General features: G+C 30.9%; 1 protein-coding gene and 3 long non-coding RNA genes across 7 annotated transcripts; 3 read left to right on the top strand and 1 right to left on the bottom strand.

The window, feature by feature from the left end:
• Nucleotides 1–26: 26 nt before the first annotated feature.
• LOC149093919 (uncharacterized) lies at nt 27–1,503 on the top strand. Its single transcript, XR_016198592.1, has 3 exons — nt 27–593; nt 761–1,103; nt 1,203–1,503. It is a non-coding gene; the product is annotated as an uncharacterized LOC149093919 (long non-coding RNA).
• A 334-nt stretch (nt 1,504–1,837) lies between these two features.
• Nucleotides 1,838–3,895, top strand: LOC107367762 (uncharacterized). Of its 2 annotated transcripts, none has more exons than XM_089267353.1 (2): nt 1,838–1,975; nt 2,433–3,895. In XM_089267353.1, the coding sequence occupies exon 2, from the start codon at nt 2,470–2,472 to the stop codon at nt 3,529–3,531; it is 1,062 nt and encodes a 353-aa protein (XP_089123479.1). In that variant the 5' UTR covers nt 1,838–1,975; nt 2,433–2,469; the 3' UTR covers nt 3,532–3,895. The 2 variants fall into 2 exon arrangements, with proteins under 2 accessions (XP_089123479.1, XP_015791010.2); XM_015935524.3 differs by lacking the exon at nt 1,838–1,975 and adding an exon at nt 2,234–2,354.
• A 621-nt stretch (nt 3,896–4,516) lies between these two features.
• Nucleotides 4,517–6,072, bottom strand: LOC107367787 (uncharacterized). The gene is made up of 3 exons (XR_001569997.3): nt 5,799–6,072; nt 5,361–5,685; nt 4,517–5,041 (listed from the first exon to the last, which is right to left on the bottom strand). It is a non-coding gene; the product is annotated as an uncharacterized LOC107367787 (long non-coding RNA).
• Nucleotides 6,073–6,409: 337 nt separating this feature from the next.
• Nucleotides 6,410–10,476, top strand: LOC107367776 (uncharacterized). Of its 3 annotated transcripts, none has more exons than XR_016198596.1 (6): nt 6,419–6,631; nt 6,722–7,027; nt 7,651–8,708; nt 9,021–9,162; nt 10,011–10,138; nt 10,237–10,476. It is a non-coding gene; the product is annotated as an uncharacterized LOC107367776 (long non-coding RNA). The 3 variants fall into 3 exon arrangements; XR_016198595.1 differs by having other exon boundaries at nt 7,651–8,898; nt 10,030–10,138; XR_001569992.3 differs by lacking the exon at nt 10,011–10,138 and having other exon boundaries at nt 6,410–6,631.
• Nucleotides 10,477–24,336: the final 13,860 nt, after the last annotated feature.

The following is a 24,336-nucleotide window of genomic DNA, read 5'->3' as shown; positions in this document are numbered from 1 at the left end:
GTCTGTTAACACAGTTGAGAGACACAAGATAATTGAATGATTTTGTTTCACCTTAAACGTTGATATTATTGAAATGGACGTTGACTGATGATCTTCTAACTCGACAATTTACTTCTCTTTCATTTAACATCATTTTTCACACTCAAATTCAATTTGATTATCATCTTATTTTTGAAAAAAAAACAAATAAAAATAATATTATTTTCACTATTTTCACTTTTTTAATCTTCCCTCTTTTGCCTACTTTAAACTGGCGCTTTTTTCACAGCTTGGTAACATTTCAAACTAATGATTGCTTCACATGTGGCTCGCTGTTACTGCACTTAAAATTGTCAACAGTTTTAAATCATTTTCAAAGATTCAATCATTGACTTAAATTTATATATCTTTTAGTGCTAATGGACCTCTACAATCAATGTGCGTTAATTTATGAATTTAATGGTTTCCAAAATGGGCAACTTTCCCTTTGTACATCTGGTCACCCGTTACCTGGTTAAACCGTTTGACTGACTTATGCCTTTATCTGGATTGCTTTATTTCCATTTAACCTGATTTTTGTATTTAATTAGAAAGATGGTGTTAATTATTAGTTCGTAAGTTGTAATTTTGGTCAATAATTAGACGTAATTTTATAATTTGAAAGTAAAAATCATTTCATTTTTTTTTCTTCTCTTTTTTTGTATCTTCTGCATTTGCTTCCATGCTTGATTGATAACAACTCTTGCCTTTTTAATGGTTAACGAAATACTTGCTCTTCCAGTCGATGCCTGAAACAATTCAAGTTAAATTGCCACTTGTAATAATGATTATCAACTAACGGTCATCAATCAAAAATAAATCAAAGGGTATCAATTAACCTTTTTCTTCTTCTTGGAGTATCAATTTACCCGGTGGAAGCAACAAGCCAATGTATTCAAACTGAGGAATCACCTTAACCGCTCCTAATTTTTTACTTTTCTTGGTTTACATTTGTTTCAACCTTTTTTAACATTTCCTGCATAATTGATATAATGTTGAAATGATGAACAAAGCAACCTGCTTGAAATTACCTTTTTTACCAAGAAAATGAATGGAATCATTTTTTTGCCTCGTTTCTCCATAAGGTGAGGTTTTTAACTTGTTCACAATTACATTTTAAAGGTTCTCTATGGTAATTATTGTCATTAATGTTTACCTTCTTGGTTTTCTTGTTTTCACTATAGACATACATCATATTAATGATTGGACTAATTAAACCCTTTGTTGCATGACTTTTGATTAATTGCATTATGACATGTTGCCATTTTCAAGATTGCTGATCAACATTGGAAAAAATGGATTGATTTCACATTGCTAAAGGCTTAACTGGCATCGTTATTTTCAATGTTTAATTGTGATTTCTTTTCATGTTAGTTTATGTTTTCCTTTTTATCTTATACATGCTTATTCTGATGATAACATTGATACGGAAACATAAAAATATAGGAACAATTTAAGTAGTAAATTAGTTTCATTTGACTTGAATCACGAATCTCATTGTTGTCAACAAGCAAACATAACAAATCAAGTCTATTACTGTGATCATTATTTGAGATGATGATCATTAAACCATGTAAAGAAATAGAAACCAGATTGTTATTTGAAATATATATATATTTGGATATATTTCATTTGATTTCTAAAAGACTTTCAATCTCAAGAATTGCGTGTTTGTTATTTGCTCCATAATTCCAGATAATAGATTCTATTGAACTATTTATCCAGGTTTTGTATGGAAACATTTCTACATTTATTAGGTGAAATCACAATTAGTCACTGGGATGGTAAAAAATTTGCCGTTAAAGTCATTCAAGATTAATCTTTAAAGCTTTACCTTTTCACTGACTGATTGAACACCAAATTGCTGGTTAACCGGTTAATTGTTGGCTTACAATTAAATACTGATTGTTTACAACAACTAAAGGTTGACGTCATATTTTGATAATTTCTCAGCGTGGTGAGTGATTAAAATTTAAGCCTGATTCATTGAAATAAAATCAGTAACCCAAATCAGAATTGATTATTTTTTATCAAAATTAAACATACTTTTCTAATTATTATGAATACACAAAAACACAAGCAACAAAATTATGTAAACAAAAGCTGATTTAAACTAAGTAGCTAAGATAATCGGATTAAATTGAATTGTTAATTTTAATGGATGGAAGTTATTAAAATTAGCCTGACTTATCTACAATCAATTGTATTAAGCTATTCTTAGATCATTTTAATGGGTTATTTTAATAACAATTTAACCCTCTTCTCACATACTCTGTAAGTTTTTTGTTTCAATGCGTTTTTTGGTTTTCTGGTTAACTATATAAACTCATATTTTGGTTAGTTAAGTAACACTGTGTATTGTTTAGTCTTGAACGTTTTGTCTAAAAGAGTCTAATATTTTTACCTTGTTTCAGCTTCGAGTATTTAAATCGACATTGGTTAATATCTATTATGATGGTTAGCTGTACAAAGTTTGCATTCTTAATGACAATTTACGCAAGCTATGCTCTTTTACTGGCTCAAGCGGAGGATTTAAGACGATTAAAATCAGACAGTGACCAAGTTGAGGACATTACTCGTTCGGAAATTGATGATTTTGCAATTGATATTGATGAATATAATGAACGCTCATCAAGTGATATTGATGGTCAGCTACGGTTACGATATCGTATGATTGCGTCGTGGGAAGCGGAACGAAGAGAGGCAAGGCGATCAATGAGTGGACCAACATTACCTCAAAGTGAAAGGTTGGCTGATGATAGGAGTGAATCTACTCGCTATGGCTCCATTGAACGATCAGTTGACCGACAGGTTGAACGATTAGAGGATCGTGAAGATAGAGTTGGATCAACTGAAGACAGTGACAGATTATCAGCTGACCGACAGGTTGAACGTGAAGAGAACCGTGAAGATAGGACTCGATCAACTGTAGAAAGTGAAAGACTATCAGTTGACCGAGAGGTTGAACGATTGGAGGACCGTGAAGATAGGACTCGATCAAGTGTAGACAGTGACAGACGTGATGGTGTTTTTGACAGAAGAGAGTCAAGACGGGAATCAAGGGAAGAAACAAGTGAACGTCGAGTTACATCTAGACGTGAGTCCAGAGGTGAATTTGAGCGTGAATCCAGGGATGTATCCAGAAGGGAAGCTAGAAGGGAAGATGCAAGTGAAAACCGAAGTGAAGATCGTGAATCTCGACAAGACTCTGAACGTCAAATCAGAACACAGATGGATGAAGATAATGTTCGAGCTGAGCGATCATCACGACGATCATCAACTGACCGTGTGGAGAATGAACAGTCAGATCGTATGGTTAGACGAGAAGATGTCCGAGATTTTAGATCAACTGAATCCAACGTAGCCTTGGTTGAAAGCAATTCCCAAATAACTACCTTCTTGGGTCAAATGGTTAGTTTAATCGTCACAGTAATGTTGGTTAATAAGTCAACTAAAGGTGGTTTTACCAGCAAAGTAAAACAATTATTCTCCAACAAGGTAACAGTCCAATAATAATTGCAACAATTTAAGCTGAATCGAGGATGGTAGAGAAAGATGGAGAGAGAAAAATAGTTATTCACAGCTGTTTTTGTTTCTTGTTTTTCTTGATGATTGTTATAGGCATTACTGTTGTCTAAGGTGTTGCTTTATTTATTGCTGTTTATTTGCTCTTCATTTATAAATCTGTTAATTGTTATTAATTTGATAGTTTAACTATTGTTATAAAGCAAATTTGTTAATTTAAGTGTGTATATCATGTTACTTATTTTGTTCATGTTGTTTCTCATTAGTGGATTCTGGTTGAAAATTGAAAATTACCATTGTACAATTACATTGCGTTGAAAAGAATACAATTAAACCATTTTGCTTTCCTCAATCACCACTAACAGTGTATTTATTTACAGCTTATTCAACACATTCTCATTTGACACCAATTAGCAGTTCAACAGTTAATAAACATCATTTGAATCGAGTAAATTGTGTTGATGGTTGAACCAATTGTTGAACCAACAAATCTTTAATTTTTAGCACTACTCGCCATCTGACCTTTCCAGTATCTCTTTACATATCATCTGGTTGTTTATGATTAAACTGTTGCCAATGGTTAATTCATTTCTTTCTGGATTGATGATAATTTATGAGGCAAAAATAAAGTATCAAATTGTATCTAGTTAATCAAAAATCCATTAGCCTCAAGATTACAAGTAAACATGAGACATTTTACTGGGCATCAATGCTTGACATTTAGTTGAAATGTTTAATGTTAATTCGTGTAATTTTTGAACACAAATTTGCACAATCGATTGATTGTTATCCAGTATAATGGTGATGATTGTTAACAGCCATTTTTAGCTTCTCCAATTGCAACAATTTTGCCTTTTAAACATGCATTTGTAATTAACTTAATTATTGGAGCTGTAAACAGTGTAAACAGTCAAAAGTCAATCAAGTGATCCTCTTAGCTTCTGTGCTTCTTAGCTATTACATTCACAAACAATTTGCAGCTAATTGTTAATTTTATTAAGATTTTTCCGTTTGTGATGAGCAAAATTTTTACCAAACAATTTGTCATTGTCAACCTTGAATGAAATTTAAATGATGTCACAAATGTTTATTGTGATTTTGATGCTAATGATGGCATTGGATGTTGATTGACAATTAAACAAATATCAAGTCTTGTTCATTTGAATTGTAGTGAGACGTCAAATATTTTGCAAGTATAACAATCAACTTTGAATGGAGATCAATTGGGGAATCGGAAGAAATGCATCTGGACAAGGTTAAAGGTCAATCGTATCATGATTGAGTAAACTTTATCCGGTCAATTGGGTGGCTTGTTGAGTTGAAACTGTAAACAGGTTAATGTAGTTGGGTATGATTCAGTAAGTAGTTGAAAAAGTTATCATGAGCTGACTGATAAATTAACTTTACATTTACTATGTAATACAAAAGGAAGGACATTGAAGTGAATGTTACTTGTTTTTGGTGGCATCTCATTGACAAAGAGTTCAGTTGATTTATACTGAAAAAAAAGGAGAAGAAAAGAAGAAGAAGATGAGTATGATGATGATGGTGGTGATGATAATGATGATGAAACAAGAAAAGAAGAAAGTGAAAGATGAAGAGGATGGCGAGAGAAAGAGAGAAGAGGAAGTTAGTTGAATTATTCATGATACCAATGGGATTGAAATAGTATCATCACATTGGAATCAATTAACTTTCCATTAAACATCTTTTTTGCCTTTTCAACTCCTTCCCTTCATCATCTAATCTTGTCGTACTCATCCTCATCATCACCATCATCATTATTTTCCTTTAGATCAACCATATTTATTGTTTACCTACTTATCCAATCTACAAAAGATTCTTCTTTGTCACCATTTCTTTTCCTCCTTAGCAGTTATTTACTTCTTTTATTTTCTCCGCTTTTCTTTAAGACATAAACATTGAAATATCTTTTTTTCTTCGCCTTTCTCCTTTGAATTAAACATTCTTTCTTTTGAAAGCAGCAAAAACGTTTTTCTTTTTGTCATCACCATCCAAATAATAATAAATTGGAATCATTTTAAAGACGACTCAATCTTCACCAAACTTGATCCAAGAAAAAAAAAGGTTTACCAAGTCAAATGGCATTTTTTCACTTGACAAGCAGCTCAGTTGAAAACACTATTGAAACATTTGAAAAGAAGAAAAAAATGGCTTAAATCATTAGAATTCACTTTAATGTTAACCAATTATTCCATTGCCTAATCACAATGTAAATCATTAAATGTACTTACTGAACACTGACAATTGTGAGTATCATAAATATGAATACAGTAAACGCTAAAAAAGTCAAAAGATAAACGAGAAAACACAAAGAGCAAGAGCAACTTTTCAAGGTTTATAATTTAGTTTAAGGTTGAAGTTGATGATGAACTTGAGGATGAAACAGATTCAACTTAATAACCTTATCATTAATAAATTAAATAAATTAAATATTCAAAATCAATCAAATTGTCTAATTGAAAAATTCAAGACTTGATTAATTTTAGCTTCTTTAATACAAAGAGTAAAGAAGAAGAGACTGCGATTGATGATATCCAGATTTGTTGCTGGATAATTGCACAAGTGGTGCTAGTAGTCAGAGATCCTTTCTTTTCTCTCTCTTTTTAATCAAAATTAACAAATTTAATCAGTTAAACAAAATTGATAATTATTGAAAATTACAAAGAGAAAAAGAAAGTCTCTTACTACTAGCACCACTTGTGCAATTATCCAGCAACAAATCTGGATATCATCAATCGCAGTCTCTTCTTCTTTACTCTTTGCTTTAATATCACAGATGATTGAGATGAAAATAATACCACAAGGTGGCGTTACTGCGGCAACACATGTTATGTAAAGTTTGACAACCTGTTTAAGGTTATCCAAAGCTTACATCTTAAACAGGTTGTCAGTTTTTTATCAATACAAACATATAGATTTTTTGTTTCCCTTAAATTTACTGTTGACTAATGATCTACCAAATATAATTATAATAATAACAGTTTTTAAGAAAATACAATTTAATTAGTTTAATCGATGTCAATTAACAGCAAAAACATTCTCATGGTTGGCTGATCGTATCCAAGTGAGTACAGTTGAGTAGCAAAACTGCTACCATTGATATAACAAACAATACTAATTCAAATTTCAATTTTGTGTTACCAACAATTTTCAGCGACAACTACAAATATATGGATTTGAACAATAAAAAAATGGTTTGGATTCAATGAAGCACGACTCTAAACAGTAAACTTTACAACTGAAAGGAACCGATGATGATGTTAGGAGACGATGATGATAGTTTCTAAACGGTTGATGGAAAAATGGATGAAGATAAAATTGTCAGGCAAGAAAAAAGATGAGGCAAAGAAACAAGGATAAAAAAGATTTTTTCTCCAAAATGTAAATCCAATGTGGTTAAAGGCAAGAGGAGAGGAACCATGAGTAACATTAAAGAAACGCTAAGGAGAGTGAAAAAAAGGTAGGAGATAAACACCACACATTTGATATGATTCTCATGAGATAAAATAAAATGATGATCAGGAGGAGGTTAAAAGGAAGTAAAGAAAGGTTAGAATCTGAAAAGTTTACATTTATCAGTTTGCAAGCAGCCAAAAAAATAAGCCAAATTGAAGAAGCAACTGGAAAAATTGAATAAACATTGACTACTGTATGATAAACAAGAGGCAAAAGAAGATAAACTAACATTAGAATTCATAATATATTTAGAAAGATCAATTTACTTTTGCCTTATGTAAACCAATTTGTATCTAATTCCCATCAGGGTCAATGAATACTTCATTTATCATATAACAAATTTATAATAATATATAACGTATCAAACAAAATTTGTGCAACATCAAAGATCGTTTATTAGTTGATATTTATTGCTATTGTCATGATATATGTATATTTGTATCATATCAATAGCAATTCAGTGTTTATTTCTCATTGAATCAGAATCCAATTGTGTCTTGTTGTTTCTTTCATTCACCTTTGTTTTTACAGTTAATTTTACTAATTTAATCAAATGTTTTAACAAGAAAACAAAATGTCAAACATATTAGAATTAATTGTTGTTGTCTTTTTTATTTATATTTACAGATTATTAATCAAGTTTTTGTAAATAATGGAGAGACTTTGATATCAAACTGAGAGTCTAAAGCTGTTTACTGTTAACCATATCAATGTTACCTGACATTAAACAACAACAACAACTACTACTAGAGAAACAAGAGTAACAAACAATAATATAAATTGATGTTGTTGCTGTTCTTGTTGTTATTGTTATCTTGTTTCAACTGATGAAACTGTGATTACCAGTTACTCTATAAGAAATAAGGGAAAGACTAAAGAAGAAGCTGAAGGAGAACAAGAAGAAGACGAAAAAACAAGTGAAAACAAGTAAAAGGAGATGAGCAAGAAAAAAGACAAGAATATCAAAGTACTAAGACACTTTCTATTTCCTGAGAGAGTAAATGATAGTGACTGGCTTACCTTTACCCTGAAAATCACTATTTAAACAAAAGAGGAGAAAGGCTGAAAGAAGAAAAAAAAGATGAACATGAAGACGGAGCAAAAAAAGAAAGAAAAAAGCAAACCAAGAAAGGATAAAGAAGGCAAAAATTGTAACACAAATTTTGTAAAGATAACTGAACGTTATTCAATGTGAAGTCACTTGAAAATATGTTTACCTTGGATTAAACAGAGTCAATCACTGTTTTGCTGCTCCTGACCAACCAAAAGCCAATAGCAAATAGCAAACAACTTATTTCTTGAGGAGCAAAGAGGCAACACTTATTATACACACTCACAAAAAAAGGAAACATCTTAAACAAGAAGTTGAAATGAAAGTTTACATTTGACACTCTATTCAGTTCATCTTCATCTTTACCTTGTCTCTTCTTGAATCATTTAAATTAGATGGTTCACAGGATGGGAATCATTGATAATCTTGATATATATCCACCTAAAAAAACAGCTTTCTCTTATTCATCTCAACATTTTAGTTGTTACTCTGGTTGGATAGGCAGAAGAAGAAGAAGAAGAAGAAGAAGGAAAAGATTCACAAAATGTTGAATCCTTTTTCAATTATCCACTTGACACAAGACAAGAACGACAAAGAAACTCAACAGAGAGACAAGAATAAGATGAAGATAAAAGTAAAGTGAACAAACTTATTTCTCTACCTGACCAGTCTTCATCTTCATCCTGATCATCATCATCATTTCCATCTTCTTCAGAATCTTCATCCATTTTACCTTTACTTTTACCACCCTATTCAATATCCTTTGAGATTCTCTCCTGGTTACCTCTAATTTGGATTGAGGTCAATCCAAAATGATTCCAGAGGTTTGCCACAAACTCAATGACAGCATTTGCTGTGTCTCTCATCCTCATCCTCATCTTCCTTCCTCCCTCTCTTATCATCATTTTAACCTTCACTTATTTTGACTTCTTTTTTTTCTCTCCAGCTCTTCCTTCATGTATACACTTTTTTGCTGCTGCCTGTTTCACTCTCTTTGGTCATCATCATCTTGATTCTCTCGCTTATGCTCACTTTGATTCTCAATTTTTTGCAATTCCTTGGACATTTAAGTGGACCAAATATTAAAGGTAATAGTGATGGTTCCAAATTTTATCCTCCTATTGCTCTTGTTTGTTGCTCTTTTCACTTTATTTGACAAAGTAACTTGAGACAAGTTACTCTACGTTCATCTTCAATAAATGTCAACTTATTTTTGTTGCTCTTCTTGTTGTCGTTGTTGCAGTGAAAAATAATAGTTTCAACTTTTATTTTATTTTATATTTATTTTTTTCCCTTCACTTTGTTTACTTGCTTCTGTTGTTTCCTCTTTCTGAGTATATGTGTGTTGATAACTTAAAAAATCAAGCTTGTCTATTGTCCACTCTCAATCTTCCTCTATGGTTCACCTAATCTATTCAACCTTACTTTTCGTATTGCATTTTATCCAATGCTTTTGCTTATCCTTTTCTTGCTCGGCTAACCAAGTTTAACAATTGACATACACACAGCCAGTGAGAGATCAAAGGTAAAACTAAGTTTAGTTTAAGTTAATGTCAAGATACATCAAAAAAGAGAAGGAAGAAGAAGACAAAAAAAAACGAAGATGACGATAAAAAAAGTGAGATTCTAAATTTACTATTATTTTGACATCTTTTCACTTTATTTTGTTTTCATCAACTTTCTTCCTTTTTCCCTAACCTTTCAATTTAAACCTTCAATTGAAATTGGTAAATTGTACTTGTATTATTATTACATCAAGTTATTGATATAATACAAATGTTTGCGTACAAAACTGTAATTTTAATGGTTATTATACAATGGAAGCAAAGGTAAAACAAAAGGCTGACCCTTAATTGTTATTCAATAACCGTTGAAACCTCGTTAAAAGCATCATCATAAATCCTAATCACCATTACTAATTATCCCAAATTAACAGTTTAATCATATTTAATCAGTAATCGTAATTGATGCATACAACAATTAGAATGAAATCTTGCATAAAAAAACAACATAAATCAGCGCAAAGTTAACCCGTGAAAATCATTGGCATTTTCAATTTAAACTGTAAGCCAATTTAATTATGACCATCTAATGATGAATGGTGATCATATCATGATTTAATCGCATTATTTACTAAAAAATCTCTTTCTTTCTTCCAATAGCAAACAATCAACAATGAAAAATTGAATCCCAATCACTGGATAAGTATATTAAAGTGGAACATTGGAAAGAAGGAAAAGATGAACACGGAAAAAAAGGAGAAGAGTTGATCTATTATTCTATTATCACCATTATCACAGTTATTATTGTCATTATTATCAATATTATCATTGTAACTATGAAAGGCCATGGATAAGGACTGGCTAAGGGTGAAAAATAAAAGCGTAAGCTTTTGAAAGTTACCCAAAATGGCTTACAGAAAAGGTTGTTAGCGTGTAAAAAAGGAGACTGAAAATACACACAAGGCTAAATGGCATAATGTATCCAATGGTTGACCTTAAGAGCATAGTCACTTTAACACGGGTCAATGGGCTTTTTCATGAGAAAAGTTGAGTTGAAGGGAGAAACTGGAAGATGATAAAATAATGGCAAGCTCAATAATATTGAATAAAATAATTGAATCGGCTAAATATGATCCAAAGCGTATAATAACTGTATAAACACACTTTTTGTTCACATTTGATATATCGATGTTAATGGATAATAATATAATTTAGTCTAAACTTGAATAGGATTAGGCGAGAAGCAAGCAAGGCAAGAAAAAGTGACTCCCTTCAATAAACCAGTGATGAGAATGAAGATGGGGATGAAAATGAGGAATGAAAATGAGGATAAAAACGATGATGATGAGGATAAGAATGAGAATGAATAAAGCTTTTAAAAAACATTGATAAAGACAAAGTTTCGGGTCATGGATCAAGCAGTCTCCTTTTTTTTCATCCTATCCAAACCTTTGTTGTATTATTATAATGATGATTGTTATTAGCGACTTGTTTTTAAACCTTTCATCATTTAAAGAGGATCATGCCGATGATATATTAAGACTGACTGGTTAAGATGAATACATGATTTGGTAAATTATTGTTTGGCTTTGCCTTTTGTAAAGGACAACCTCAACCAAAATGATTATCAGTTTTCAACTTTCCAACAATACATCGGGAATATCAATGATAGTTATCCTTATAAAACGAACCTGCGACCGTTAATCCGCTTTGGCTACAATGTCGATGAGCTTTTGCCAGGTTTAGCCATTTTTTACCAGAAATGTGAACCAACCAAATGAGCCTTTCAAGTCATGTTAACTTACAATGTTGAACATTTGATTTTCAATGTTTTCTCAGCAAATCAGATTCGAAATATGTATTTGCTCTGAAAATTTGTCGACTAATGACTCGAGAATCGTAAAATCTCAGCCTGTCAACCAGTTTAACTCAACGTTTAGGCTTTGAGTAATTGAGTGACTATTTGAAAGCTGGTCAGTTTAAATTGTTTGAATAAAACATTTTATCGCCAATTTCCATTGATTGATAGTAATTCATGTTAAACACTTAATTGTTGCTCTGGTCACACTTGAATCAACCTTTTTTTGTACCTTTAAAATTGAATCACAAATTTTACTGTGTTATCCTTACAATTGACCAATCTGTGTAATGTGTGTTACCCTTGTCTCTAACATTTGTACTGTGTGTTCACGTCAGCCCTTAAGGTAAACCTGAATTTATATGGTAATCATAATGATGGTAATAATAATTGTTAATAATGATGATGATAACAGTTGCCCGGGTCAACCAATATACCAATTCATTTTGATAATATGAGGTATAAGTGCAGCCTCATACATTATAATTATCTTTGTTAATAAGTAGCTTGTAATACCTAATTCAACCAGAATGAGAAATGAAGATGAAGGATGATGCAAAGATGAAGGCAATCTTTTTTAGCACCAAAAGCCTAACATTTCATCTTGTAATAAATAATCAAAGGAAACACAAAAATCCTCTGTAACTGGGAGTGGTAACAGTGATTTATACGATACTGACGACCAAAAATGATATTCAATATGAAGGATAACAGGGAAACTGAAACCTGTTAAACGGTCAATTTTGTTTTAACAATTTCATTAAACATTCTTACATTAACATTTTTACCTTTTTAGAAATGATTAACCAGAAAATTAATCAATCACTGAAAAAAAGTAATGAATGTAACAATCATAATGATGGTTGATACTGATGATCATGATAATAAGGAGCAACAAAGGATGTTTGACTAAACTCATGTGCAAACCTGTCAAAGAGTGACTTCAATCGATAATCATTGGGATCGTTGAATCTTTGAAAATTAATTAATCAGCTGAGATGAAAGAAACAAAAAAACGTTTTAATGGATAACCTCAAAATTTTGGTCCAATAAGTGTGAACAGTTACAATAAGCTTTTTGTGTTGCTGTTTCCTTGCTAGTTACGCATACGCTCATTGCAATTTAAATTGCTCTTTTCAAGTGAAAGTTAATGTTGAACCTGAAAGAGTTTACTCAAATTTTCACCAGACATCATCAGATTATTTTATAACCCTTACTGTGGCAAGAAAATGGGTGAAAATTAAATGGCAACTTTAACACATTGGTAGTTAATTTGATGACTAAAGTCGATTTTATCTTAATAAACATTTCATTTTGTCTGAGTGTTTAGCTTTTTACTTGAAGGTTGATCTGGTAAACTTGGCTGATTCAGCGTCAAAAGACATCATCAGGTTATTTTGCATCATCATCGGAACAAGAAAATCAATTAAAACAAGAAACAATTGACAGTTCAAGTTGATTTCACTTCAAACAAACAGTTAACTAAAGACATGATTCTTATGTTTTTAGGTTTCAAGATTTGTCTTAAAGCTTTAACAAAATCAATTTAACCAGAGTTTAAATTCATATTTCGCATCATTGGAACAAAAAATTAATCAAAACAAATCATTCCAAGATATGGACATGGAAAGGTCTGTGACTTAAAACCAGACATTTTTCAATGTAATTTTCAACGAAACAATGATTCCAAAAAGAAGCGAATTTTTGTTAAAAATAAAGAAATTTTTCTTGAAAACAGTGAATAGTTTCTTAAATTAACTCTTAATTCACCTTATATTGAGGCTGAAATGATCTTACATTAGGAAATGGTCTTTACGATGAAAATTTCGGTTTATTTTAAATCGATTCATGATTCCTTGATTTAAACACTTCGATAAATGCGAAAGCATAAGAATATAACTTTTACAGTTAACTTCGGGGATGACTTGTGATGCCAATTCAAGATCAAATATCATCTGATCTTTTGGGTTTATGCAATCGAATGTGTTCTAATGGATTGTAGTTGAGTTTCCAATACATTTCATTGATACCAACCGTTAGAGTTGAAAAATATGGCTTTATTTTTCTTGGTTATCCTTATGAGAGATTAATTAGAAACTGGAAAAACTTGAAAACCAAAAATGTTCAAGTGTACTTGATATACATTTGCAATTACTTGAGTTTTAAAAGCAAATTATAAACATTTGTCAGCTAAATTGCTGTCTTTACTTAGACATATTACAAACTAGTTGACTAATTAAAAAGACATCAAGATATTAATACAATTTCAACGGAAAACTGTTTAAACACAAAACCAAGTCAGGCAACTTGGTCAGGCAACAATGAAACTAAAAGCAACTGAATATAACTTGAAAACACAAACCTCGATTAAACATTTTAAACCAAAGTGAATCTTAATAAACATTACATTTGAAAACATCTTGAAAAGTTTATATTTCCTGGTAATTTATTTTCAACAAAAATCCCAACACATGAAAGTATGAATGAAAGTACAGAAAATGAATTTGGTCGCGTTTTCCCTTCTTACTCTTCACTTTGTCCTCAAATCAACAAATCAACGGAAAATTATTTTCCATTACTTTCTCACTAAACTTTCTCATCCTCATCCTCATCATCACCATTTCTTCTCAAACTTGTCATCAAGTTTACTCTCAATTCTCCTTTGGCATGTTGACAACGTGCTTCTTGTAAAAAGATATAAAAATAAGGTTAAACTTGCAATCGATACAACATCCATTTTATCCACCTTCTTTCTCCTCCTTCTTTCTCTTCCTTCCACTCTCATCTCTTGCCTTTTCCCTCCTCCTTCTCTTTCTTATCACCATCATCATCATCATCATTTTGCTTCACTTTTATCTCACTCTCCCAATATTTACCAAGTGATGCGAGAAAAATGTTTTAACGGGTTTCCAATACATTTACAAACTGAATCGTTTTGTTGAAACAGCAACAACAACAACAACAACAAAACATTTTGCTTTTTTTAACAACAAACACACACTCAAATTTTCATCTTCATCATCATTTCTCCTCAACTCAACACCATCCTGTAATCTTGTGTAAGCTCTTGTGGGCAAAGTTTATGGTAAAAGCATAACACTAAGGAGCCAAAAAAGAAGCTGAAATCACTGAAAATGATGGAAAAGAAAACGATGAAAAGAGAAAGAAAAGAAGAAGAAGAAGAAAAAAAAGGTTTTTCCCTTGTTTTTATTACTTACGATATGGTTTGATGAACATTGGTTTTTCATTCTTATGGGTAACAAACCTCATAATATTGTTACAGCAAGAAGTTAATATAATCTGTATCATGATTGAAAGAGAATGAAAAACAAAAGAAGGAAAAACGAAGGAATCAGGTTAAGAACATTTTTTCCACCTTAAATATCTTTTCTTGGTCTCTTCATCATTAACATCTCGACTGATGAAGTGCAAGTGGCAAGAAACTACAAGTAAAAAGGGAAAAAAAGCTGGAAAAAGGAGAACCCAAATGTTAATCCTGGTTGATTTCATGGATTCAAGGAATGCCAAGAATCTAATATATAAATGTGTCTATAAATTGTGAGCGAAAATGATGAAGCAAAAAGTATGGCTCACTAATATAGAGAAGGAAGATGAAGAGAATTATGTTGAAGATGAAAGAAGAAGAAGATGAGGCAAAAAAACACTCCCAGTGTAAAGGGAATGAAAATGGAGAATCAAATATATTCTTAGATAATTCTCTCGAGTTTCTACTAATATAAAGTTCTTAGCATTTATTATATGAAAATGATTGTTTGTCTCATTTTCCTCATCACCATTATCATCATCTTTTGCAAGGTGATGATGAAAAGTTGATTCACATTCCCTTTGGTTTTTATCTCAACATTTTTTTGTTCCAACCTTCTTCTGTCATACTTGATATATCGATATAATGGTTAATATCGCCGAAAGGAGGAACAAAGCATTCAGAATATTATATTTGGAACCAGAATATATGAGCAAAAACTAATAACATTATCTTTTGCGAGCAAGAAAAAAAGAGATCACAAAATGAACATTTCCAGTGTTCCAAAAAAAATGGAATACAGAATAATCTTTTTGTTTTCAATTTTTCCTTTTATCATTTCTCCATCATGACGATAATGATAGTTGAACAAGATAATTCAAGAGGCAAAATCGTTTAAGCCAAAGTCGAAATTATAGTCGAAGAAAAAGGTCAAAATTTTAAAGTTACTTAATGACTAAAGTTGCATATTTGATATCAACTTAATAACTGTCTTGGAGTTGATCAGTTGTTTGGTTATAAATCAATGTCGCTGGTAATGATGTTGATTCGGTGAAGATTGGCGATTTGCATGATAACAATGTGATGATTATCAGTGAATATGCAGCTACAAGGTTGGAAATTATCATGAAAATGATAGCATTTCGGTGATTCTTTTCTTTCTCCCATTCTTTTGATTTATATTTGTGTCTCTTATAGAGATGGAAACTTGAGTTATCTAACTTGAAACTCACTTGGGAAGGTTAACAGAATATTATATTTGAATAAGAAAGCTAATACTCTGTTAGCATTGCACTCTATTGAACATGTATACAATATTATTTACATTGGAAACAATGGAAAGTATAGAAGGGTAAATATGAATATATAGACAGTTCTGTTCTTTTTTTTCTTGGAAACTCTGTCTTTCTTTTATGTACCATGTTGAACCTGATCAAATCTCAACATTTGAACAAATATTTTAATATACAAGTAGAACTGTTTTTGCAGTAAATTTTCTTATTATTTCTAAGCCTTTGCCTTCCTTTTTTTTCATATCATTTCAAGAGCATTCACTTTGCAACATTTTTCAATTCCCATAACAATGCATTCAGTGTATCATCATATTCAGTGTAGATAAAATGTTGTCCTTATTATTCCAGTTATTTGTTAATAATACTTTTGATAAGATGACATTTTTTTCTATCCTTTTACATATTGAATATGTTTTGCATATGCTCATCATATTTCAATGGAAACCTTTTTGCGTTTGTGCTCTAGTTGCTTTATATTTCATCAATTCAACCTTTAGGTTAAGTTTTTTGTCTAAAAGGAATGTCAATGAAAAGCACTTGCTTTAGGCGAATCTTTTTTCTCGAATTCTTGGATTCTATTTTTGATATTTTTCAGATTAGAGGGTTGGCAAAGTTTTGATATCGGTTGGGTGAACAATTAAATATGAAAATGAGAAGCAATAGTTTGAGGCTTGTTAATGTCCATTGCAAATGTTGCAAAAGTCAAATGGCAAGTTGAGATCAAATCGATTTATGCCAAAGATGTATTATATTAAAACTTCAGGTCAAAATAATGATCCATAAATAGACTGATATTGTCCTTTGCTAAATCTGTTGCATTTCAAAGTCAAAGGAAATTAAATTTTGGTTTAATCTTTGAAAATGTTATGGAAAAGTAACTTTCAAGAAATCCTTTTGAGTTGATATTTTCATAAAATTGAGTTTACACTTTGTTATAATAACGAAAAATAACTCGAACAACTTCTAATTTTGAACAAAAGTTATCACCTAAAGTCAACTTGCAACTCATGAATTTAGTATCACATTCACAAGATTCACAATTAAAAGGTTTGATGTTGAGATTTCGACTCATAATATGCCAACGTTTTCTTTTATTAGTCCATTTAAAGTAACAATAAGATTCCACTTCAAAAACGGTCTTCAACTGCACTCAAAGCAAGTAAATAAAATCTAATGTAGCAACCTGAAAGTTACCTCAGTTAACTTCAACTGCAACTCATTTAGAGATCGGTTCGAAGCTGACAATTTTTGCGATTTCAAGGTTTATTCGGTTCGATTTTGAGGACAACTTTTCCTGAATCAATCAATTGGGTGTTTTTAGATGAAAAAATGACTTTCCAACTCTTCGTTAGCCAAGATGATTGGTTAAAATTTAGATGAAATTCTGGTGAAAAAGTCGATAATAACAAACCAAAAGTTCTTTACCTCTTTCAGTTGCAGTTACCCTGTAATGAAATAACATTAAATTAACTTGAAACATTTTTCGAAAATAATTAAACCTGAAAACTCTGTATAAATAGTTTTGGTTTCCAATGGTTTTTATGTAAAACTTTGTCCATTTACACCATTTAACCAAAGGCAAAGATTTTTGATTTAATGGTTAAAATGGGAATCGATTGGAAAGTGAAACAATAAGTAATAAAATATTAGAAAATTGATTGAAAACAATTCACTTTGAATAACTAATGATGCCAATTGAAGGTTGTAATAAATTAAGTTGATGAATATACAAACGGAAAACAAAGCTGAACAAAACAAGGAAGAGAAAAAAGTTAAAAGGTAAAGTTGATTTTGGTTGATAACTAAACCTTGAGACTAAACCTAAATTGGTTAATTAGGTTGGCCAATATTGTTTACTTGAATGTGAATAGATGAGGATGACAAGAGAGGAGATGATGAAGATAGAGATTTGGGTTGTGCGATAGCGAAGTAGTAGAAGTGTATAAAACAAAAGTGAAGACTGGCGAAGAAGAGAGAAGAAGATAATGATGAAGAAAAGTATAAAATGCTTATTGGAGTGTTTATAATAGGCTTGAAAATAGCTTTACTTTTTTCTTCTGTTCACCAAAGGAAGAAAACAGAAACAAGATGAACTCAGTTAAGTCTATGGAATTTTCTTGTCTTTTTTATCCTCCTTCCATGGCATCTTCACTAAATTTTCATCATCTTCATCATCTTAAGATTGGTCTTTCCCGAAGCAACAAAAAGGTCCAATGAATAAAGGTTATTACAAGTGAAGGTAAAGTGTCTTTTCGTGGATTTTTATGTCCTTTTTATTACATTTTTTTCGTCTCTCATCTTCTCCTTTCCTTTGGCTTCTTTTGGACTGCAATACTTGTGAAAAGCCTTTTAAGACGAAAGGCAAAGGACGAAGCATGATGATTAGGATGATAGACTGAAACATGTGATGATAATGGTGAGAAAAGATGAAAGCATTTTTGATTGTTACCAAGTGTATAAGTGCATACATTTTTCAAGATTTTATCTTCTCTCTGAGATCAAATTTTCTTCCTCATCTTCAATTTGTATTCTTGTAACCTTACCTTTGTCGAGGACAAAAATGACTTTTGTTCAACTTTTTTCTCTTCATCTTCAACTTTTTCTGTCAACTTCCTCTGTATATTGTGTATTGTATATTGGATTGTTGTTGGTTTCATTTGGTTGGTTATTTTTTGGTTATTTACTTGGTTAAAATGTTCAAAGTGTGTGTTGGTTTGACTGAGTTTAAAAAAAAGAGAGAACCAAAGTTGGCGAAACAAAAAGAATGAGAAAAAAAAGTTTCGAGGAAAAAAAGAGTTCTTCAGATTCTGCAAAATAACAAGGTAACATTGTTTTCACTTTACAATAGTTTCAGTGTAAAGCTTCACATTACTGGGAAAAGTAATCATTTTCTTGGCTTCAACAAATATCAAATTGAACTGTAAAATTGTATCCAACAGTAAGATTAAATGAGCATAAATCAATGGTCAGGTATATCATTAAACGATATCCAGATAAGCTGATATTCATATTTGCTTTTCACGCCTAAAAAATATCAAAGCAAATGCTAACGATTAGCTTACAAATTATCAGTTTCAAGCCTCTAATTAAAACAACGAAATGGGAAACAACAAAAGTCTAACATTTTTTTGCTTTTTGTTTCAAGGCTTTTCCTTTTTCTCCTGCTCATGATGAAGAGGAGGAGGAAGGTGAAGAGGGTGGAAATGGTGAACATGGAAGAGGCTTAATTGTTATGTATCAAAAGATGAACAGTGAAAACATATTCATGGTAATTAAAGTGATAATTATCAACTGAGTAAGGTTAATATTTACCTTCAACTAAATTCATTATCATCATTATAATGGTTATTAACTTTTCTCAGTCAATATGTGAGTTCAATTGAAAGGTGTGATCCTAATGATGATATTAATCAATATTTAATCATTATAATCATCATCAATAATGCTAATAATATCAATAAAAGGTTGATCAATAAAACGAAGATGAAAATAAGTGTTTTAATGGATTTTTCATTTTCTTGGTTCAACTTTCAATTTGAGGTCAAAAATTGTAGTTTAACCTTTGATTATGAATGAGGAAAGGTTGCTTGGTTAACCATCAATTTGATGACAATCAACTAATTAAACACTTTTCATTTGTCTCTCGGTGAATGTCAATGAGAATTGCTTTAAATGCTGTTTTAGTGTTGAAAAGTAAATCAACATTTTTAATATTGATGATTGTTTAGGTTTTAATAAAATAGCAGAAAATTAGTTTACTACAAATCATTAATCATATTATTCTGATTGTAATTTAATAACAACATTTTCTTGTAACTTCTCTATTCTTTTTGTTTTCATAATGATACTTTTCTGCCAATGTTTCCAATTATGTTAGATTGTTTGTTGTTGTAACTCTCAGTTTCATGAAATGATTGATTATGTATTACAATCAATCAATCATCATTGTAACATTATCATGTTTAAAGTGTAAGTTGAAAAATTAAAAGAGACAACAAAAGGTTTAACTCTTTCAGATTCATACAATTTTACAAAAAGCATCTACAAAAGTCTGCCAATGTTTCAAAAAATGTATTTAAATATTGATCACAAAATGCTCAAACCAGCTTCAGTTTCCAATTTACTTCCAACTGACTGAGTCTAGTCAAAGGATTCAAGATTCAATCTGATATCAACTGTTCATCAAGGAAATTGCTCATTGATCAGAATAATTAATTTATTATTATGAATGGAAATGCAAAATTGAAAGATTGAAAACAAACATTGAAAGCAAATACTCCAAGTATTCACTCCAATGTTCATAACAAACCAAGTTTTATGTTTTCAACTAAAATTTACAACAACATTGATTGTCTAGTTGATTCTGTTTCTTAATCATTATAACTTCCATTGAATTTTCAAGAAAATTATTTCATTAAATTGATCAAAATAAGTTATAATGAAATAATCTGTTAAGACTTGGGATTGGAAATGAAAGTGAATCCAATTGAAAGTGTTGAAGATTCATTTGAAGGTTTCCATAGTTTTTTAATTTTCAATATTTTAATGTTGAAAATGTAAATTGCTGGGAAAATATGAAAGTTGAAATGAACTTGAGTTGGTTGATTAACTTGATCAATTCCCAAGACTGATTTGTCCATTATTGCTGTTATTATTTGTTGTATTAAATGTAAGCAAATACAACTGTATTAATGGTGAATGCGTTGTTTGTCTTGATAAACCTACATTAAGGGTTATTAAGAGGTTCATCAGGTTCACCATTCAAATGTTTCAGAATAACCTTTAGGTTAACACCTAATATTACCAATAAAAAGATGATGTGTGTCTTTGCATGATAAGAATGGAATACACTTTGAATGGTCAATGATGAAAAGGCAAAGGAAAAGAAGAAGAAGAAGAAAAGGTGAAAATATTGAACAATTTGCAAAGGATTTATCGTTGGCCTTTCCTATTCATCTTTCAGGGTTCATGAATATAATGCATTTGAATGGTTCAGTCATTTACATTTACTTACAAGAATCAATTGTTACCAGATTGGATAAACTCTTTTGCCTCACTGATTGAGTTAAATAAAGCTAAAATAAGCATCAACATTCATCAACAAATTTCAACTAACCATTTGATATTGAAATTTATCACCGAAAATTCACTGTTTTAATGTTCAATGAAATTTGAAGAACATGAATTTCTCTAAATTTTAAAATTTAGATCGAGTGGCAACTCGAGATTTTCATTGTTGTTCAATTGTGATGAGACAATCGAAAGATCAATGAAAGGGTGAAAACAGGAAAAGATTCAGAAAGGAAGTTTCATTATCTTAATCAATTTTTACCTTGATCACACTCCATGAAAGGAATGACAGAAATGTACTTTGAATCAGATTGTCTATTTACCATCAACATTTTCATCTTTTGTCATTACCATCATTTTGATTTGTGAGACTTGAAACATGTTTCCTATTACATGGTAACTATTATCATGACAAAATCTGAGATTATGTTTTGAACCATTTTCATCTGTTCGTTTTCTGTCAATTCAATGACATGATACATCACAATCTAAATCTTGTGATGACATATTTTGTTGATCACAAGCATTTCATTTTTGCTTCAACACAAACAATTGCCTTTTCCAGTTTTCATTATAATAACATATTACTATCGATTGGCCGAAGGAATGGCGAAGAAGAACAAGAAAAGAAGACGAAAAAAAAAGAAGAAGAAGAAAGATGATGATGGTGGAAGAAGAGGAAGCTGGTAAAATCTAGGTTAAGAAGATGAACACAAACAGGACACAAAAGTTCATCAAAGTGTAAAGAAGATGAAGAAAGATGATGATGATGATGGGTAAAGAAGAGGCAACTTGATGGACTGGCAAAAAGATGCATCATATGTTTGTCTATGTGTGAAGATAGTGCATAATTCTTGTGCTATTCACAATATAACTGATCATTCTTCTTCATCTTCCTCCTGCTCATCTTGATTCTCATTTTTGCTCATCTTCTTCATCTTCTTCTTCATGGTCTTCTTCGCCATTCCAATCTCTCTATAACAAGTGAATACACATTTTTCACTTACACGGTTCATCTTCATCTAAACAACCAATCACTTTATTATCCAGTCTTCCGTTTATTTTATTACATTTTACCATTCATTTTTCTTTATCCTCATCATCATCATTATCATCATTATAATCATCAGTTCCAATAAAAACCGTGATTTGTTTAACCAATTCACCAGTGCGCCTTCCTTGTGTACTTACATGCCTCGTAATAAAACATATTTACCGTACAACATTATTCAATCACTTATTTCATTTGTTCACCCATTTATGTTTATTTAATATCTAAAAATATAATATCTATTCTGCCAGCTTTTATAAGCTTAACCCATGAACTTGCTCGATGAAAGGCTCAACTTATTTTGCATTATTATTATATTATCACCAAAAAAAATTAGTTTAACCTGCTGCAGTCAAAATAAATCTCAATCATCAGTTGATCCTAATAAACCTTCATTTTGCTCTAGATTTGAGTTTATGATTGTTTCCCAAGTTTCAATAATGTCTTATTGCAAGATTTTGCTGAATCAAAGTTTTCAAGTAATCATCGCTTTATTTTGCTTTATTATTGAAACAAAAAATTGGTTAAACAAAAATAATTTGCAAGCTTTACTCCAAGTTGAACTGATGAAGGAGTAAAATGCAAAAGTTGAGACTTTGGAGGCTTGAGTGGCATAAAAACTGAGTTTATTTGGGAAATTAAAGTTTTTTTATGGTTAACAGGTTTGGAGGAAATCAAGTTCAAAGTGGAAACTTCGATCGTCTTTAGTACAGTTATGGAACCAGCTTCATCGAACTCATTTTTCTGATGTAACTTGAGATGGAAAACCAGAGAATGCATTCATTTCAAGAAACAAATCTGTTTCTGTACAACAATCCAATTCGATTTCAGTTTAAACCTAGCGATTCGAGTGATGGTAGTAGTTAAAGAGCTGAAACTTTTCATCGATAGAAATGCTTTGTGGAATCACCAACAGTTCTCTAGATTTTAGTCATTGATTCTGTAACTTTGAGCCTTAATATCTCGAATGGTAGCGTTTTTAATCACCACTCTTTCACTTAACCAATTCACCTTTTACTGTGGATTGTTGTGTTTAACTTTCTTGGAGAACTAATAACCAGAAATCGTTAAAATACAAATGCTCAATCAAAGATTTCGTAGGTTACCATTCTTCATCTTCCTTGGTCTGCATATTTCAACGTTGCATAAATGTTAGAACAAGATCTTTTTACGAATGATAACTAACGAGGTCTTTGATTAAGCATTTTTCGATGGTTAATAGAGCCACAAATCTACGATTTGCTATAATTTTAAAGGTTTTTGACCTTAAATGTTTATTGCAATTCACAATATCGTTCTTCTATTTTTCTGATTGAGACCTATTTTAAACCATAATTGAAAAACTAATGCAATTTCAACCAAATTTGGTTGATTGTGCATAAAATGAACAATTAGTTTGCAGAAAGAATGGAAACTTTCATTATTTTTTGAAATGGCATTTACAATGGATGGTTTTAAACGCTTTTATTTAATTTTTCAGTACAATTTCTCATCGTACATATCATCATCATAGAGTATTATTTCTTAGCAAATAATTGTCTCAATTTTGATTAGTTTTGCAAATAAAATGCGATTCTCAAACTTTTGTGCATGTAACTCCAGTGTATAATGAATAGCAAAATTAGCAAATTTCGTATCAATTGTAATGATTTTTGATCGAAGGAAACATTTGAATACTCTTCGGCTTTTTTACATTCTGAATATCTCTTTTCAATAACTTTGATTGGTTCACTTATGTCTGAATCTTTTCATGATAATTATCATTGTCAGACTTGCTTCAAAGTTGCTGACCACATTTTTCCCATAGGAAATTGTGGACTTAAGATGTAACCAGATGAAGCTAATCACAAGGATTGGGCAAGCAAAAGAAGAGACAAAACTTATCATCCTTTTCATCATAATATTCTTGAAGCTTCTTAGTCTGAACCTTTTTCTTGATCTTTTTTTATATCTTTCCCTTTGTTCCTGTGATTTCTGTTTCTTCGTCTTCGTCTTCTTTGCCATCTTTGAACATTATCTATTATTATAACAAATACTGTCCAGTCCACTTGATTTGATCGTCACATTGACTTGAGTTTTCTTGTCTTCCTTCTTACTTACGAGTCCGAATCAAAATTGAATGAAACATCTTGATGAGGATGAAGATGATTGTCCTTTAAACATCAGAACAATCTTTCACTTTAATCTGTTTCCATATCAGATTGTTCATCCTCATCTTGATTTG

The sequence above is a fragment of the Tetranychus urticae genome, chromosome 2, assembly GCF_039701765.1.
Source record: "Tetranychus urticae isolate SD_2017Ah chromosome 2, NJAU_TeUrti_SD_1.0, whole genome shotgun sequence".
In the NCBI taxonomy this organism is placed as follows: domain Eukaryota; kingdom Metazoa; phylum Arthropoda; class Arachnida; order Trombidiformes; family Tetranychidae; genus Tetranychus; species Tetranychus urticae.
The sequence above is the reverse complement of the archived record's forward strand: the minus strand, read 5'-3'. Positions and strand labels throughout refer to the sequence as shown.